At 41.6% G+C, this 19189-nt stretch overlaps 1 protein-coding gene across 3 annotated transcripts in view; it reads left to right on the top strand.

Annotated features, from left to right (window-relative positions):
* ipo13 (importin 13) overlaps positions 1 to 18259 on the top strand; it is a 57284-nt gene extending 39025 nt beyond the window's left edge. For 2 of the 3 annotated variants that reach the window (XM_022246037.2, XM_022246036.2), the window contains exon 27: positions 14808 to 18259. In XM_022246037.2, coding sequence (XP_022101729.2) covers positions 14808 to 14901 — 94 coding nt within the window. In that variant the 3' untranslated portion in view covers positions 14902 to 18259. Of the gene's footprint in view, positions 1 to 10537; positions 10657 to 14807 lie in introns of all 3 variants that reach the window. The other variant, XM_087144141.1, reaches the window with a different exon arrangement.
* The last annotated feature ends 930 nt before the right edge of the window (positions 18260 to 19189 follow it).

Genomic DNA, 19189 nt, shown 5'->3' with positions numbered 1-19189 from the left:
AAATCAAACTAGATGAAAATCTGCCTTCAGCCTGCCCCATGAAGGGGGAGGAGTTGCGTGGATCAATCAGGAGGGGTGTTGGTTAAACCTTTGGGTTTTAATTTAACGGGCAAAGAATAGAGTGGAGTCCCCTAACGTGGCTCACTTCAGCGTTTCTCCAGACTTTCCTCTCGCAGTGTTCCCAAATGTTAACCTCTCTGTTGCAAAATTTCAAATTCATTTAGTTAAATACCGTAGCTATTCCCTTCACAATATGGCTGCCGTTGAACCTTTGGGAACAGTGTCACTGTCATGAAAGTGTCATCCAACACAGTGGCGTCCGGATATTGGGCACAAGTTCAGCTGAGTGGTTTCCTAACATGGCGCCCTTGAACAGACCTCAGAAACTTCATTTCAGAATTTATTTCATGTGGATCAATTCTGAACAAATGGTCTAACCTCCCCTCTCGCTTCTGACCACAATTTTCTCACAACTTTGCGGGGAAATTGTTTTCTTAATTTTGGGCATGTTCTAAAAGGGTTCATTGGGCAGGTTAAAAAAAAAGTCGGAAAATGAGGCCCAAAATAGACTTTGATTGGAACTTTGTAGAGGGTACGTAAACTCAAGATTTGTGAATGGGAATGCTGAGGACCTGATGAATTTAACCCATTGAGGAAAGGAATTTTTCTCTGAAAGCGGACTCAGAGAATTCCAGCCTCACTTGGCCACAAAAGCCACCTGCCAAACCGCCAATTCTCGGTTTGTCCCTGGCCCTGCGTGCTCTGCACACTTTGATTTACACAGTGAAAAGGTTCATTGTTCGGTGGCAAGCAGCTCTACTCATGCTTCCACATTCCCGTTGCCTCTTTTCAAAGTGGGGACTATTGTAAAGCTGGTGATTATGATGCAAATTCAGCCTTTTCATTTCTTGGCAACACACAAAGGCAATCACCATATATACAAGAGCCAGGGTCTGCCTTCTTTCACCATATTCGCTCGAGTGTGGGCCGAGAATAATAGCCGAATAGCCGGCTGAGGCTCTTACCGTCATCCGTCGCGAAGGGATTAACTTATCGTGAAACTTTAGGTTTAAGTATTCTCTAGCTAGGCACTGGAGGTGAAAAAATCAATGTATGCCATGTTTGGGTCCGCATCATGTTAGATGTACATTGTATATCAACAATGCAAGCCTACAAGGCAGGAAAATGTTTATTAATATTACATATCTACATGTAGGTCAGGGGTAGTGACATAGCAGTGAAACAGTGAACCAGGCTAACTCCATGTACTCTTGTTTATGGCTTTGGACCTCTAGCTAAATTGTGCTTCTCAGCTTTCAATTTCAGTTTCATGCTACATAGCATTCTTTAAAAGGAAACTTATATCCTTACATCCTTACATCAGCACACAGCCAAAATGCCCGGCATAGTGCCAATAGTCCCCCCTTGCTGTTGATAAAAAGTCTATACAAACTCGCAAAATTCCTTTATGTTGAAAAAAAACTTGTATCAACATTTTGTACTGCACACTACCAGCTGATTGGCCAAGGATGCAGAGATAGCCTATCATCTGGGCACCATTTACTGGGCTAGTCTATACCATGTGTGGCAAAGTCAATTTGTAGTTAACATTTGACAGGAAGCAAGTTTACCAACACTAGTTTCGTGTGTCACTTCCACAGTGCAACTTCACAGTCTGTCACAGGTTGTGGTAAAGCGATACCAGTGAAACCCATCCGGTGAACCGGCTTTGCAGGTCATTGTACCAGACTTCTGGGATCTTGTTCACTTTCAGTTGGGGGCCTCCCTTCAAGTATTTGGAAACCGATCTTCACTCCTGCATTTCACCCCAACAGTTTTAGCTTTCCTTATTAACATGTTTGCCAAACATTGTCCTTAAATCTTAACATTGAAACGTTGCATTGTGAGTCATGATTTATCAGAATTCTGTTTACATTACACAACATCGAGCACGATTCATCCTTTCAGGTCATCTGCTGGCCCTGTACATTAAACAACATTCGGCACATTTGGATGTGATTTGGCGTGTCAACACGAACTGTGGATAACATTTGGATGTGATTCGGCATGTCAACACGAACTGTGGATCTATTTTTGAAGGCTACTCAAATGGCGTTGTCTGTTCACTTGCCTCCTGGGTTGATTGCTCTTCTCTGACTGGTGATGTTCATTGTTGTCCCCTCAACTCGATCCCAACTGTCCTTGGGAAAGAAAGTGTGCCCTCAATCCAGTAAAGGCCTGCCCATGGGTCCCTACTAGTGCAGTTATTTTCCAGGATACAGACTGTGTACATTTTGCCACAGAGGATAGAACACAAAGAGAATAAAAGATGTTTCCCTGTCTTCAGTAGTGGGTCTGACGTCCTCGGTTGTTGGTCTCTAGTCCTCAGATGTCAGTGCCTGTGCTTGTGTGTCACATTGCAGTATCAATAAGGAAACACTGGCGTCCAACCTGGGCTAGGAGTCACAATGCCTTTTCCGTAGCAACACAGTAAAAAACAATGCTTTGAATAATTTGCATTGTATGAATATGGAATGCGCCGAGTTGTTTTCCACAATGCTAAATCGCTTAATGTCTAACTCTTGCAAAGATATCATTTGTTCTAACCTTCACCACTAAAATACACTGTATGCATTGTTTCTGTATCTTCAAGATTACCGAGTTTGTTGCCAATGAAATAAATTATTTGCTCTCTTAGTAGTACATACTTCAAAAGGTATTAAAACACCCCGTTATTCACTGACAAACAATGATGGTCACATACTTCCTAGAGGTTGTGTTGCCATAAATGTGAGGGGTAAACCAGCCTTGCCTCCAGGCTATCAAAGATACAAGTACCTCAAGAGCACATTCATGACTTTTGCCCGACAGAGATAAGAACATATTTAATCATGAAACATTCAAGGATTCACCATGGGATTAAAGTACAGTGCGGTTGAAAGTTAAGCTGGGGATTGGGCATTCTTGTCACACTTTTTTCTCTTCCCAGAGATTTCATTTTCATTTCACAGAATGTGAAAAACAATATCCGAATGTTAGGAACCATTTTCGTGCCTTTTCACATAAGTGGGAAAACATTTTTTTAAGCCTTTTCACGCAAGTGGCAAAAACGCTTTCTCACCTTTTCACTCACGGGGGGAAAACATTTTTCATGCCTTTCATGCAAGTGCAGAAACATTCTTCCCATATTTTTCACACACATTTGAAGTTTTTTCCCTGTCTTTTCACAAAAGAGAGAAAACATTTTGATGCCTTATGAAATGTGAATGTGATTTTGAATTCTTCTTTGAGTTTTCCATTCCCTTTCACAGTGTTAACTTTCAATCACTGTATGTGTGATCTGCATTTGGAAACTTTTCTGATCAGTGACATTTGATCTTTTATTTTTCTTTTCAATGCTCGTGAATACAGATAAGAAATCTCTGATGTAACTCCAAAGAGTTGGGGGGGTAGGGAGACGGAATCCACCCCTTAATATGTGACCGCTCTAGAAAAATGGGTAATAAGTCACCAGATTCAGGTTATGAGTTTTGGTATGGCTGGATTCTGTACATCGAAAGCTACAATTTGATTTACATGTATGAATGACCCCTGTAGTGCACTGCGTTCCAGAGATATATAGGCATTTGTATGTCCACATTTTCAGATTCAATAAAAGCACTTTTTTAGAAAATGCTCATAAAGTGTCGTGCTTGGAAACACAATGCTATGTAGGATTTCTTACTGAATGATCAATTTTTCATCTTTATTCAACAGTATCCATGTTTGTAGTCGCAAATTCTGAAATATAAATATTGTAGAAGCCATTAAATGAAAAAAACACAAAATCACGTTTTGAAGAAATTTTGCCCTCTCCAAGTTGAACTGACCATTACGTGTTTGGCATTGCGCGACTCAATGCCCTTAATTGCAGTCACATACACGTGTATTCTCTGATGATGTCACAGTGCTGAGCCTTCAGGAGTTTTACAGTAATGTGCATGCATAATAGTCATTTTGACACCAATATTTTTTAAATTTTGACATAATCGTGTCTTCTTTAAATGCCCGTTTTTCCCAGACATTTTAGCCCCAAAAGTTAAACGTTGCCATTGAAATGCTCAGAGCACACGGGGGACCTCTGTGAGCAGTAAATAGCCATATGGACACAAACATGTCAGATTGAATTGAAACTTCACAGATTTAGTCATAAGGAATGTCTTTAACATGCATGCCAAGTTTCAAACTGATCAGTGGAGTGCTATGACTCAGTATGACTGGAAAGTCCCATGGGATTCATGGTAATAGACCGCCAAGTTATTTAACCGGAGATTACATGTGATGTGATCTGCAAAACCTCTTCACATGGTGATCTTCGTCATTTGGGTGCATCTAAACTTCATGTTAATATAGATACATTCTTGTTATTACGTGTAGATGTGTATTGCATTTATTACCCTAGGTCGTCTACAACATGAATCTACTAGTTGTCTAGAATCCCAAATTCTAGAATCTAGAATCACTGTCCTGTTTGAAAACAGGACAGTGTCCAGATCAAGTTTATATGCACCAAAATGACAAAGCTCACCGTGGAAAGGGTTATTGCAGTTCACATCACAAACTGAGTTGCTTTTGGCTCAGTGGAGAGTTGCTTGAGAAGCTCTGATTTCATGGCACAGGTCATTTTTTCTGATTTGCTGTGGCACAAAGCAAACAATCCAATTTCGTGGGTCCAACTTTTGAAATTCGCTATCAGCAAGAACGTAGGTTGCTCAAAGCATTATCAAACACCTTTTGCTCTCCGATAAACCCTGGTCCGTTTGTATCAGTTCATGTCACTCCCTGTGCGGCAGTCACGATAATGTGCTTTTTAATTAAATTGAGTGCCGATCTCCATTCTTCACAAAGCTTCAACTGAAATTTGGGAAGCTACCCTCCAAACTACCCAATCCCCCCCCCAAAAAAAAAATTTGTCAGCTGCTCGGCCAATGGGATCTGTGTGTAAACATGAATAAGGGACCTCTTTTCAATGAAATTCTCCTTCAAGTTGTAGTTGTTTTATTATCCCAGTGCTTTATTATTTCTTTTTCGGACTTCTTGCTTCAAAGCTCTTGGCTGCTGGACTGCTGTATAAATTTCAGCAAACCTAAGATCCTCAACCAAACAGTAAATTCAAACCTGTGACCAAAACTCGGAATCAAAACCCAAAGTTCATGTTCAAAACTCTATAAATGAGAAACCCAAAAGCAAATCCCAACTTTAACCCCCTGACCAAACCCTTAATCAAACTTCAAACCGACCATGCTCAAAATACCAAACCCCAAACTATATCCAAACCCCATACCAGCCCATCACTCAAAACCGCAACTCAAACCCTAAACTCACCACTCGAAGCCCGCAACCCAATCCCCAAGCCGAAAGCCTGTCCCGAGACTCAAAAACCCAAACTATCAAACCCAAAACTTAACCCTCAAATCCAAGCTAGAAAAAAACTCCAAACAATTAACTAACACATAAACTTTAAACTTGTTACACATAACTTTGCTTTTCAACTTCGACGTTGTGTGATGTCATTACTATCCATTTCAATCCTTGCCCTATCTCCTGTGGACTTTATTCTAGCACCTGCCCAATATTTAGGTTAGGTTCACAAAATTTATCACTTCAACCAGTTGTTTACGAAAAGTGCCATGCTCCCTTTGACCAGTTTTGAGCATAAACTATCTTTGCAGATATTATTTTATTTTTTGTTCTGAATTAAGCTGGGGCGTAGAAGTGTGTGCTGTCCTGATTGCTTCCAAACCACCCTCCTTACGTTCACTAAGCGAATGACTGGATCAAAGTTGACTTTTTCTGAATTTTTTATCAAGAGATTTTGGTTTGTTCATTATGAAACTGACTTGTGCAGAAAAGGGTGTCATGTCATGAATTTTACTTTTATTTGGAACTCAGCTTGTACAAGTTTCAAATCCTCAGAATTTTATGAAAACTGTGGAAGCCCAGAAGGGCCACATCACGATAAGTTATTGTCCATTGCATGTCTGTCTACTGGTGAGTAGTATCTCTTCACTGTGAGATGGTTACTCACCACAGCAAATAAGTGACTCACCATGGCCTTTTTAAGCTTCCATAGAAAACTGTATGAGATCTGTTTTAGTTAATTTTGTTGAAAATTGCACTCTTTATAAAAAGCCATCCAATATTTTCTAAGCAGTTCCCGACAAATGAGGGCACTGTTGCTGTGATGTCATTTTGGGAAGACATTGCTCAATTCAGGCTTTTCTGTTCAACTTGTGATCCTACAGTTAACTCATTCAAAACATTTTTGAGAAGATTTTGCACAGAGCCCCAACGACCCAGAAATGACAGAATCAAGGCACCATAATATGCAATGAAGTCAACTTTAACCATTGACATTGCTGTAAGCTGGAGGGTTCATCGCCCTTGCAACAGTGGACCTAGAGTCCATCACCCGGTCCCTGCAAGTCCCTGTCAGTACATCACAAGTCCCTGTAAGTCCATCACAAGTCCCTGCAAGTCCCTGTAAGTCCATCACAAGTCCCTGTAAGTCCATCACAAGTGCCTGTAAGTCCATCACAACTCCCTATAAGTCCATCACAAGTCACTCAGTCTTAAGCAAATTCACAAGCTAATCAAATGAAGCATTCTTCAGTACTTGGTCACCCGGTTACTTATGATTGGCCATGTTAAGGGATTTGGGACTGGACTTGTGAAAGGACTTATGACTGGTCTTGTGAAGGGACTTGTGAAGGGACTTGTGACTGGACTTGTGACTGGACTTGTGAAGGGACTTGTGACTGGACATGTGAAAGGACTTGTGACTGGACTAGTGATGGGACTTGTGAAGAGACTTATGACTGGACTTGTGAAAGGACTTATGACTGGTGTTGTGAAGGGACTTATGACTGGACTTGTGATGGGACTTGTGACAGGACTTATGATGGACTCGAATGCAGCACTGCCTCGCACTCCACACCTGTTATTTTAATTTATAATCAAATAATGATAAATTTATCAGCCCCACTGTAATGGACTCTATACATCTAAACTAAATTCAAATGGCATTCTGGATTTGTGTTTGTCGGTTTTCTTATCAGTGTCAGAAGGTTGGCTGTGCATTGTTGGGATGGTAGGCCTGACAAGTGTCCCACCATAAACAAGGTTAACAGTTTTTATCAGACCAAAGACAACAAAGTTCCAAGATCACTGGCAGAGGCCAATTATGTGCTGGTATTATCGCTTACATAGACACAGTTTGTCATCCTGGCATCATGCCAAGTTCAATATTGTTTTTAGTCCTCCGTAATGTAGCCATGTTGGTAGAGATAATTTGTTAATCAACTCAAGGATTTCAAAGACCTCAATAGTTGTGACGGCCACAACAGTTATGTGTTGTGTAGTCTTCTGATTTTGGCAGTTAATTCTGGGAAGAAGGTTGATATTTGAAGTTTGGATAAAGACTGGGCACTTGGCAACCTTTTGTTTAGTTGGCACGGTCGTGATTCAAGGTGGAAGTCTTTTTGCGTCTCAAGATAAGTTGATGAAGGCCTCGGAATGCGTCGGCTGTTTGCATGGTAGAATAGAGGATCACGTATGCAAGATGGCTAGCTGAAAAAGGCCTGCTCCTTGAGGCACACCCTGGGTTCATTCTGATGTCAGTTGCCTCGTCTACAGTGTAGAATTATGACACCCAAAAAGTAAAGGGGGTGCCAGTCTTATTAGCATTGTTTCCTCAAAGGTGGATGCTTGTAGCCCAATACCCAAAAACAGTTCATAAATGTGAATAAAAGATGTGCATGTAGTTGTTCTTGTTCCCTATTGTCTATATTGAAACATTTGTTTTAATTGAAGAGGACTTTCAGGGGATTTGTACATGATTTTCCGACTGCGTTGCCTCACTCAAGTTTGGACGCATCGTCATGATGAAATGTTCATACATCGTGCATTGCATAACATTTGATGTGTCATTTTTGCCCCGTGTTTGGTAAATAAGATACGACGAGACCTGACCTTCATGGCTCTTATATTGTTTTTAATCCTTAACCTTGAACAAACTGCAAATAAACAAGATAGTTGCAGAAATAGTGCCGTGTCATCACTTATCGGAAATCAGTTCTAAATCAGAGATTTGTGCCAGCGCAGGTGGAGGTCTGATAATGGAGTCCTTGGGAATATGACAACTGGAACAATTTCTGCAAGTCTGCTTGTAGTCTCGTCGCATTCTGGGGTGTAGCCAGCCTTGTCGGTTGAGGGAGGGGGGGGCGATTTTATGAACTTTGTCTAATAGCAGACGGAAATTGAGATACTTCAGTGTTATGTGTACTCAAAGCATTGTTTTAGTAACCGTAAATTGGATAAAATCAACCTGTGGCCAATTTGGTGGTGGGGGAAGCATCTGACACCCCCCTCTCGCATTCCTTGGTTGCCCTCGTCAGGTCAGGGTGGGGGGTTGGTTGGTGGAATTTTCCGTCATCTCAGATTTAACTCTGTTGACATGAGAATCTTCCATGTGTACCCAACTGGTTTCACAATAGGCAAAATCCAAAAGATAACATGTGCTCATCGCAATCTTGTCCTGAATAAATAGTCCCTCCTCTTAAGATAAAGCTACACAGCCCCCCCTTTTTTTAATAGATAAAGCTATCCCGCTTCAGGGGTATCAGTTCATAAAGCATCTTCTCCCAAACATCTTTTTCTGTCATTTTTAATCATATTTTTTTGAGTTAACATGAGTGTCTGATCTTGCTGTTACATGTATGTCTGCCTAAATGGACCAGTAGTTCCAGTAAACTGTCTTGGTTTGCATTCCTAGATTCTCAGGCTCAATTCATGATCTTTTTCTATTGAAGTCGCCGGTTATTTCTTACTTTTCCGGCATTTCCTGACGTCTCCCTCTGCCCTGTGGGTAGTCTTGGGGGATATTTTGTCCCCCAACACAGATGTCCACCCCTCCCTTCCAGAGTGGCAGAGGAGGTAGCAAGTCAATTTTTGCAAGTTAAGCCAAGTCATTTGGTCCAGTCACAAGTCAAGTCACAAGTCATTTGATCACAGGTCAAGTCCAGTCAAGTCACAAGTCATTTGGTCCAGTCACAAGTCAAGTCACAAGTCATTTGATCACAGGTCAAGTCAAGTCACAAGTCATTTGGTCCAGTCACAAGTCAAGTCACAAGTCATTTGATCACAGGTCAAGTCCAGTCAAGTCACAAGTCATTTGGTCCAGTCACAAGTCAAGTCACAAGTCATTTGATCACAGGTCAAGTCAAGTCAAGTCACAAGTCATTTGGTCTAGTCAGAATTCACGTTGGAGAGCCCCTCGACAGAAACCATGTTTGTTTTGGGTAATCCAGCGGGAGCTGGTTAGATACTGTTTATTTGTCTTTTTTATGTCTTGTGTTTTCTCTCTCTCTCTCTTTTGTAAACTGTGTTATTGTATTCCGTGAAATGTTGATCCCGAAAAATGGAATAAATGAAATGAAATGAACACTGTTCCCCAACTTTGTTGGAAAAGTGCGTGCGCAGCTGCCAGTGGGTTTCCACGGTGACACTGAACAAATGGCATTACCAAATCCTGATATCTAATTTATTTACTCTCAAGTTTGCCGAGGTGTAGCTAATGCTGGCATCCAGCAACAACATTGCGTAAGTGTAGATAGGGTTGAAGAGGAGCCCCTCACTTAAGCCCAATTAATGCAAACACGATCCAAAGAACAATGAGTTATTTATTGAGTTTGAGTTATGAGTTTGTGCAGTGATACGGTTGAGTAGATATGCACAGGCCTTAGTTGATTACGAAGCTTCTTTTTTTTTTTTGAGAAAAAAAGAGGGCAGAAGAAGAAAGAACAGTTATGGAGTAAGGCTACTCACTGAAGTATGTGGCACATCTGCCATTCCCAGAGTTACCTAGAGGTTTAGTGAACAGGGTATATTGAGGCCAGGTACAGTAGAGTAACATTTGTGACTGGCTCTAGGAGAACTCTACATAAGTCACGCTATTTTGTAGTTTGAGTTTCAGAAATAGGACAAGACAGGAGTTTCAGCATTTTTATGCTTTTTCCGAGTTTTTTTTAAATGCTGCAAACTGCATCCTCGTTAGAGTGACCTGAATTTGACACAGAGCTTTGTAAGATCAATGTGAGAGGGCGAGACATTCTGGTTCTTGCAGAGTTCCTCTCGGAGGCAAAAAGAGAAATTTTTCTGCTGGGATTGAAATGCCAGGTTAACTTTAAATACTTGTTTCTTCAACCAAAAAAAATCGCAATCGGGTCTTTTCACACAGTCGTTTCTGGTTGCAAGTTGGTTACAGAAATAAGTACATGTTGTGATGGCACATTTACTGTTCCCCCTCCCCCCCGCAGAGGCAGGTCTGAAGGTTTATGGTCAGAAGCAAAGCAAACTGCCTCTGGTGACAGATTTGTACCCAATTTGCAGGCTGGAATGCCTGTTTGTGTGCACAGAATAATTAAGAAACGATTCCATGAGATTCCTTTTTCTCTTTCCAGAGATATTTCATGAAATAGTTCGTTCCATTCTGTTCCAGTGAATATCACACATTCTCTCCAAGAGTTCAGTCCCTCCCGACTGAAACTACAAGGACAAGACAACCTCGAGTACAATTTACTCGCTAAAATAGATGGAGATTTTATGGGAGTTTCCACCGTGAGTAGTTTTCCTCAAACTCCTGCCATCCAAGTTCAGAGTGATATTTTGGGTTAAGGGATGAATGCAATGCGATTTTGTTTTCTACAGCCCCCAAAAAATGCATTTTGTGTATCGGTTAATCTTGTTTTCGGCATTTTAATTCGCCTTCTTTCATGGAATTTTAACGCCTCTGGTTTTATGCTATATGTATATTTCCATATTCATGAGTAAAACTGTGACGTCATTCCATGGAGAAAACCTCAATATTTCATTGATCTGTGGACAAAACTCTGCGGGGAGTTTTGACATGGTGCTGTTGAAAATTTCCTCTTCTTTGGTGATTTATTGTTGTGAGAGTACATGGCATAAAGCGAGTGTGCAGCGCTCTCTCAGAAATATTTTCAATGAGCGAATTTTGTGTTAGCAGTTTGAACAAAATACCCCACAAACTGAGTAATGTCTCCCTTTAGCAACATGACAGCAACAGCGCCCTTTGTTGTCCACGAAAGCACTACAGTTTTAAAAAGTGAAGAACTCTCCACTTGACCCAACTTGTTTTCATGCAGCGAAGAATACAAAATTGCACAAAAAGTGCATGTTAGAAAACCTTCATCACCTTTTGACCCTTCAAATCATCTGGCCCTGCTTTCAGTCTTAAAAAGTAAGAGATGGCATTCAATGGACTTTTCTTTTACATTCTGGGGTTTTCTGAGAATGGTTGCAAGGACACTCAATTTTGCTAGTGGGGTCAACAAACTTTTCCCAGCTGTGTCAGCGGCCTTGTTTTTCTCTCTGGTAAGCTCACTTCCTCAATGCCTATCCATAAAAGTGACCCAACGCAGCAAAAAGAGTCACAAATCGCCTGAGCCTCCTTTAGGTTCCAAGTTTTAGAAAGAACCGTGCACAGTTTAAATTAATACAGACCCTCAACATCTTTCCGCCTATGACGTAATGTCCATTTTCATTGGAACGCCAGACTGATTGATAGTATGAAGCTCAGTTTGCTGACAAACTAAAACTTAGACTCATTCTTGGACTAAAAAAAATTTGGACCCATTCTGCGGGAACCGGTAACACAAACTGGTACGTGTATTTCTCAACACCTAGTGCGACTGTACAAAAGAAGTGGTTTAAATTTGTGGCCTAGAGTTCATTGGTGTCATATCCTCTCCAATCCATTGTCACGTAAACCATGATATATACATGTCTATATTTTCTTCCCCTTGGCATGTCCTGGGGATCTGGGACTTTCAATGACTTCCTGGTAATGCGTGAGGAAACGTCCTGTATGAGCACACTGGTACACGGAATGGAATTACCTGACACCGAACTGCGTGGCCCTCTGGACACGTCCTTTCAAGCTGGAGTTCGTAGCTCCACGACAATTTGCACGTTCCGTGTAGCGCCAGAATTGGGCCGGGGTCAAAAGGAAAGTTTGGTGGTTATAGGAAATCGAATAAAATTCTCTCTGAAGCACTGTTTGTCGCACCTCAGTTGGAAAGTCCCTTGACAGGATATGGCTCTTGACATAATTCATTTATGGATATGTCAAAAAATAAAATACATGGGAAAACAGCCTGACATTTTGAATGTTAAAAATAAAAGACATCAGTTGTTTTGACATAAGGGACGCTTTTGTACTGTGCTTTTGATAGTTGCATTGGCATGCATAATATTTGAAGAAGATAAACATTACAAATGTCAGTAAAATTGAAAATGAAAAATAATCATCCCCATTCATTTTTTTTAATATTTTGCTCCACAATAGACAGTTGTCTAATTCTGCTATTATGCCAAAAAATCTCCAGCAATGAGCATGTGTCGTTCCGAGTTCGAACACCTTCCCTACAAAAAGAAAAATATGGACGGACGCATTGCAAATACACCTTTTCTCAGAAGGACCTCAAGGTGAAATTGAGCCGCTGTTTTCCTCAAAGCATGATCAAAGTTGCCAGCTTCCCATGTGTTTTGGGTTGAACACCATTGTCATTTCATAGTACCCACTCCCCATTTACAATAATAGTGCAGTGTAACCTTTAATATTACTGTGAACGGAGCGAGGAATATGTACCCCGCCCCTTTAATCCACACTCCACAGTAACAATTGTTGAACCAAACCCCTTCGTATCTGAGGCTTGGCAGAACATTGAGCAACTCCAACGTGTTGTTGTGCTGGCCGATCGCATTGTATGCAGATTGCATTGTGGCAGGCACTGAGGGCCCAGTCTCTGGATATTTATCCCAGTTGAGATCTTTTCCCGGGTGGTTCCTATTAGAGTGGTTCCAGTCCACCGTGTGATCTGCAGCATCGTGGTTCTTGCCTGGCTTGATTAATGAGCACAGTGGGCAATAAATCACCAACTTTTCTTTGGAATTTTTCTTGGCCTGTGTGGACAGCCGATCATTGACAAGGGCAAGGTTGCATGTTGCCTGCTACATTTGATGTTAGGTCACAGCTGCTCTGTGAGGGGTTTCTTGCTCTCACATTCATTGCTGTGATTGTATATACGGTCTCATGCAATAGCAAGAGGTATATTGTATTCAGATATCATTGTTCAGCAGAGACCACAGTCTCACAAAATCCCTCTTTTGTGCTGAATACTGCTGAAACCCAAAAATTTCAGAGAGTACTTTTGTTGCTGAGGTTTTGACACCTCAGGTCTGATTTTTAGTGATTTTTCCGAGTTTCTGAATGTGTGAGCTTATAACAGTCTGGAGTTTTCCCACTTCGTTATTCATGTGTGCTGGTCGTTTTTCTTCACTATGTACACAAACCTATACAAGATCCCGTCCGCACAATAGCTGGCTGTTAAAAGTTATCAAAGTCGCAGCATTTTATCATCGTCGTACTAATCTCTCTGCTGGATGTTTCAAGCATGTTTGAAGAACCTCTTCACCCTGCAATCTTACCCCTGTGCAGAGATTCGACTCAGAATGGTTAAATGTGGTATAATAAGGCGTGACAAGTTCAGTGGCTGAGGGGGAGGAGGGGGGCTGGCCCTCGTTCTCAGGGTTTAATTGTGACTCCAGATCGGAGGATCCAGGGTTCAAATCCAGCTGCTGGCCATATAGGTTGCGTCCTTGGGCCAGCCTCTCGAGTCTTGACTCCCCGCCCCCTCTCGCCTCTCTCCACCCAAACTGTGAATATGTTCGATCATTAGGTAGGGGTAACCTGCAGTGGACTGGTTTGTCATCCGGGGATGGATCTCGGTCGTTTCGTGAATACTGAAACTAGGGATGAGTGCCGACCTGTTGAGTCACATTTTGACCATAGCAGACTTCACTGTATTTTTAACGCCTGGGAGGAAAGAGTGTGCAGGTGTGGCATACATAGTGTGGACCTCTGCACAAAAAGAAGTCTACATAATGTAGGGCGAGGTGGCTTTGTGTGGACTCGCACACACAAGTGTGTATTTGCCTGCAACTGGGGACCCCCTATTGTTCCTCTTTTGTTTGTACTTTAACTTTTTTAGAAGACCACCCATATGTTTTGTACACAGTTGTCAATCGGGGACCCTCTGTCAATCAGGGACCTTATTGTCCTCTATTGTTCAGGGTCCTCAGTTGAATGCAGAAACAAACTCACGTCCACACAAATCCAGAGGCATCTTGGGGTTAGGGTTATCGGTGGCAAAATGAAAAGGGAATAGTCATCAGGAAATCATCAAAAATCCAGCTCGTTATCCTAGTGGGAGAAAAAGGAGCATTTACCTTAACCTCAGGAGAACAAAGGCATGTCCACACTTCGTATGTGAAACAAGTGTGTGTTAACCTCCCCCACACACTCTTAAACCCCGCCCTTAACACCACCAACCGGCAGATCTACCATCGGTCAATATTTTTTTCCCATTCATTCGTTTTGGTTTATTTGAAAAATCACCATTGCAGCCCGAAGGTTGAACTGCGATAGGTGAAAATTAAGAACCGAACATTAAACTAAACACAATATCGTTAGAAAACTTTGAACTTACAATTCATAGTCTGAATATAAAATTTCACTGAATATGTCTAGAACTGATGATGCTTGGCTCGGTGTTTATTGATTTAAACAAATAACACAAATAATTGTGAATAAACAGTGCACATGAAACCTTCTCTCACACAAAGGAAGCCGTCTTCACTTTGTTTTTTGTTTTTTTTTCTGTCTCTGTCGTGGCACGCGCAAGCAGAAATCGGGCCCAGAAACGGCAGCTCCGCGACCTGGTGAAGGAGTTCAGCCTGATGTGTCGGGGCCTGCACGGCACGGAGTACGCGGAGTATTGACTAAAGTGTGCAAACTGGATCAGGAACAGCGAATTCTCGGCCGCTGACATCCTCGGGCTTTGAGCAAGCGACAAGTAAGTTCGGATCGGAGGTGCAACTCCGACATGTCACACGCTGCCAAGACCCCGGGAAACTTCTGACTGCCGCAAGTGAGTGGACAACGTTTATCGCAGAGTGTCCTGCAAATTCATTGTTCGGCATTCTCACTTTTTACACCGAGTAAAAAAAAGAACACATTTTTCTCGTCCATTTTTTTTAAGGAGGAGGCAGCCAATTTTCATTTTTACTTTTCACCGAATAGATTTGGGTCAAAATGGCGGATGGATCTTCTGGACACTTGCTTTATACAGCTGTTTTCATTGTAACCGGTCTTTAACTTGCACATACAGCTAGCAAAAAACCTGGAAGGCAAAAAGAAGCTGACAGGGACGAGAGACTGTATTTGTTTTTTACTCGGCCACACTCGTGAAATAACACTTCAACTTTGACTGTAACACCACATAGACTTTCATTCTCTGAGGCCTGGCGAGACACCAAAGAACACGAAATTGGACCATCTCACAAGGTCCCCTAGAGCCGTTAAAAATGGCTGTTGTCAGGCTTGATTCAGTTTGCACTTATCGTTAAGGTCGAGGAAAGTCCAAAATATTATTTTTCCTCTTTTGTAGTATTTGTTCTTGTCCTTTTTAACAAAGTTCTCTCGTCGCTCTTTTTAGTCTAAAGGTGTAAAGGGTGAAAAAAAAACACCGAATAGATTTACCTTTCAATAATGGACTCTCCTTTTCACCCAGGTAAATTAAGAAGATACCACTTATCACGGTGGGTGTTTCGCAATGGGGATTATTTCTCTCTCATAACTTATTGCAATATCAGTTGTGTAAATATTTTTTTGCGTAAGTGACGAGAGATAAATGGTTGAAATCTCTGCAAACAGGAGCCTCTAGGGGGAGTGTTTATCGCGCAAACAACGGAGTGATTTTTTTATGCCTAACTCAGCAGTTATGCGTTTTAATAACAGGATTTTTTTAAAACAGAGAATAGTCAGAGAATGCATAAATCATTGCTGCCACTGAATTTATAATTGATGGAGTTGATTGCTTGATGGCTTTTAATCACGCCAAATTTTCTATATTCGGCAAGTTTGGGAGCAGCAGTGTACCTGTTGCTGAACTTCAATTCAAATCCTTCACACAGCGCTAGCCAGCTCAGTCTGCCGCGAGTTTAAAAGGGGGATGTACTTAGCACATAGTGGTGTATCCAGGTCTTCGGTCGGTGGGCTGGGGATTGGAACCTGTGTTCTAAAATTAACAATCCAAATATGCTCATTGGTACAGTAATCCTCAACCTCCACCCCCTCGAAAGGTGGTCGTACCGTTCCTGAAATGCTGGCATTTCAACCCCTTCCCCAATAATAATATTTGCTACACGCCCTCTCCCCCTTAATTTTTTTTTCTGAGTCCTCCTCCTGATTACGGCTGGTGGTTTCATAACTTCAAGCTTGAGGTTTTCAGCCAGGTAAAAGCGAAGTATGCCCTGTCTGTTCAGGTTTCAATTTTGTTTTGAAAAAAATATGGAACGAAATGTGGGACGATCACAGAGACAAGTTGCTTTAAACTTTAGCGGCACTGCCGTCTGCTAACCTCTCTATTATTATCGACTAAACCTTGCGTGAAAATTAGCGGGAAACAAATTGGCCGTTCTTTTGATTGAACCTGCCATCGAAGAGGGCATACGGTTATTCGACTGAAGAAAAACAGAGAGCAACCAACGACCTGCCGGCACTCGTCTCATTGAAGACGGGTTTAGGATCGGAAAAATTCGTGTGAAGTCTCGAAAAATCTCTCTCTATTAGGGCATTCTCACGTACTTTACGCTGCCGTTCAACGGTGAAAGTGCCGTCACCAAGAATTGTGGCAAAAAAAGACTGGGACCAGAACATATCTAATCAATCCAAGTTTCATTGCTTCAAGGCCGGTTCGTACTTCGCGCGAAAACGAACACGAGCGCGAATTTGTGACGTCAGGAGACCAAACATGCGCGTCGCGAATTCGTAAAAGTTGAACACAAAACATGTCCACCCGAGCGAAATTTCGCTGCAAAATTTTCCGTGACGTCAAATTCGCTTCGCTGTCGCATTCGCCTGCCGTATGAACTGGCCTTTTGTGATGATCTGTGATTCATTTCGTTTTTTAACAACCCGTGTTTTGCTCAGCATTACCCTTTTCTAACAAACCGGTTCGTCATTTTTTAAAATTCATTTTAAGTCATCTTATCAACTCATTACCAAGCACTCAACCTTTACCATTTATCTTTGGATAGCACGCGGGGTTTTTATGTAGGGAAGCAAGTATGAGCTCCCGTGTTCTTTATCTCTGTATTTTCATTAACTTGTTATGGGAAAAGCACTGTTAAATATCGCCAGGCATGTTATGCTGATTGATTAATGCTGATTAATTTCTTGTGAGATGCAACTTTACCGAGAACGGAAATACATGTATTTCAGTTACACGTGCTCTCTTCAGTTTAAGCCAGAATGTCATGAACCAGGCAGCAGGTTACAGCACTCACGAAGGCCGGTTCATACATCGTGCGAAAGCGAACACACGCGACTTTGTGACGTCCAATCAAATATTCGCGCTGCGAATTCGCCAAAGGCGAACACATTGCAACTCAAGCGACATTCGTTTGCAAGACTGTTTCCTGACGACGAGTTTGCTTCGCAGTCGCATTCGCCTGAAGGGGTGAAGCGGCCTTCGAGTCTTGAAAGTGCTGTATTTAGAACGCCTCCGCGGAAGGCATTACCCAGCGACATGCATCTTTTGGCGTACAACATCGCATGACGTGACTGACGGCCATGCAGTTTATGTGTACCAATGAAACTCGTTTAAAAAAATTAAAGTGCTAGTAGGCTTTTACGATTAAATTTTGCAGCTGTCACGTAAGTGTCTTATGTAATGAGAACGTGCGCTTGTATGTAGTATTTTTCTCAATGTGTATGGTTAACGCATATTCAAGTCAATGCTTACATAACGAAGATTTAAATAAATAATAACCATTAAAAAAAAGCAAATTACACCTCATAAATTGTCTAACATACCCAGATGCTGTAGGACTTTCGTAAAGGTACACGAAAATGACTTCCACCGAGAGTCAAATTGTCAAGTGAGACATCGAGAAGGTATCATGGAAGTTAGGGAAACTGCAAGTGAGATGTAATTTGTTTTCCTGTTCAAAGTAAGAATTCATGTACAATAAAAAGTCTCTCTTTTCAGAAAGACGTAATATATTGCAAGGTAGTTTTCATTGCTTATATAAAGTATTTATTTCAATAAAGACTGATGCATGATTGTAAATATTACCCAATGCCTTGTTGGCCTTCCTTTGTTGGTGTTTTTGTCCGTGCCTTTGTTACTAATTCTCTGCACGCGCGTTAACGTTGTCAGTAGTCGACATTGCAACCCTCGTTCCAATACAGAAATCCTTATATGTACACTTGTTATCACTGTGGATTCCCATCGACTATACCAAAATAAAAAAAGAAAAAAAACACACACAAAGAAACCTCTCATCTCCAGGTTGGCTTGCATGCTTGCTTGTGTGTTCGTAGAAAACTTACAAATATGCAAATTGAGGGATCGACTTCTGACCAATCTGAGCTCTCATGCGTGATCAACTTTAGTCTGGATTCTCCAACTCGCACCCAGAAGCACGAATAGCGCGTAACCGTACTTTCAAGTGCTGAAAATATATCGACTTTGTACATAAGGTGTGGCCACAGGTACATAGGTTGCGTGCATGACCAAACCGCTGCCTGTTCTAAAGTACAGCAACCCGACCAAAATGACAGCATTTTTCGCGACCTAAACCTTTGTTTACCTCGCTACTTCACTTAACAATACATTGCCACTCCGCTTTGCTTCTATAAGCAAACACGGAGTTATGAAACTGAAAATATCGCATTGTTCAGCTGTACCTAGATCTAGGATTCGCCTGGAAACCTTTGGCTTCAAATTCGTGGGCTTCAAATAATACCTTTGTTGGACGTAGCAAGATTTTTGTCGACTGCACAGGCCAAAAAAGAGCCGAGCAAACACAAATGTATGAATGAATTGGTTTTGCGTCTGGTAACATGCTTCCTCGATGACCTCGAAAGCGCTTTTCGAATGGAGATTTGGAAACGCCAGTCTGCGCGACAGAAAAATCTAAGTTGTAGGCTGAAACTTGGCTCATCGTGGCTGAGATAATATTGCACCAATCACCGAAGGAGCTTATGATAATGCGCTCTAAC

Source organism: Acanthaster planci, linkage group LG12 (genome assembly GCF_054643075.1).
Source record: "Acanthaster planci isolate LZ-2023a linkage group LG12, COTS_SCS, whole genome shotgun sequence".
NCBI lineage: Eukaryota > Metazoa > Echinodermata > Asteroidea > Valvatida > Acanthasteridae > Acanthaster > Acanthaster planci.
Note: the sequence above shows the minus strand (reverse complement) of the source record. Positions and strands in the feature narration are given on the sequence as shown.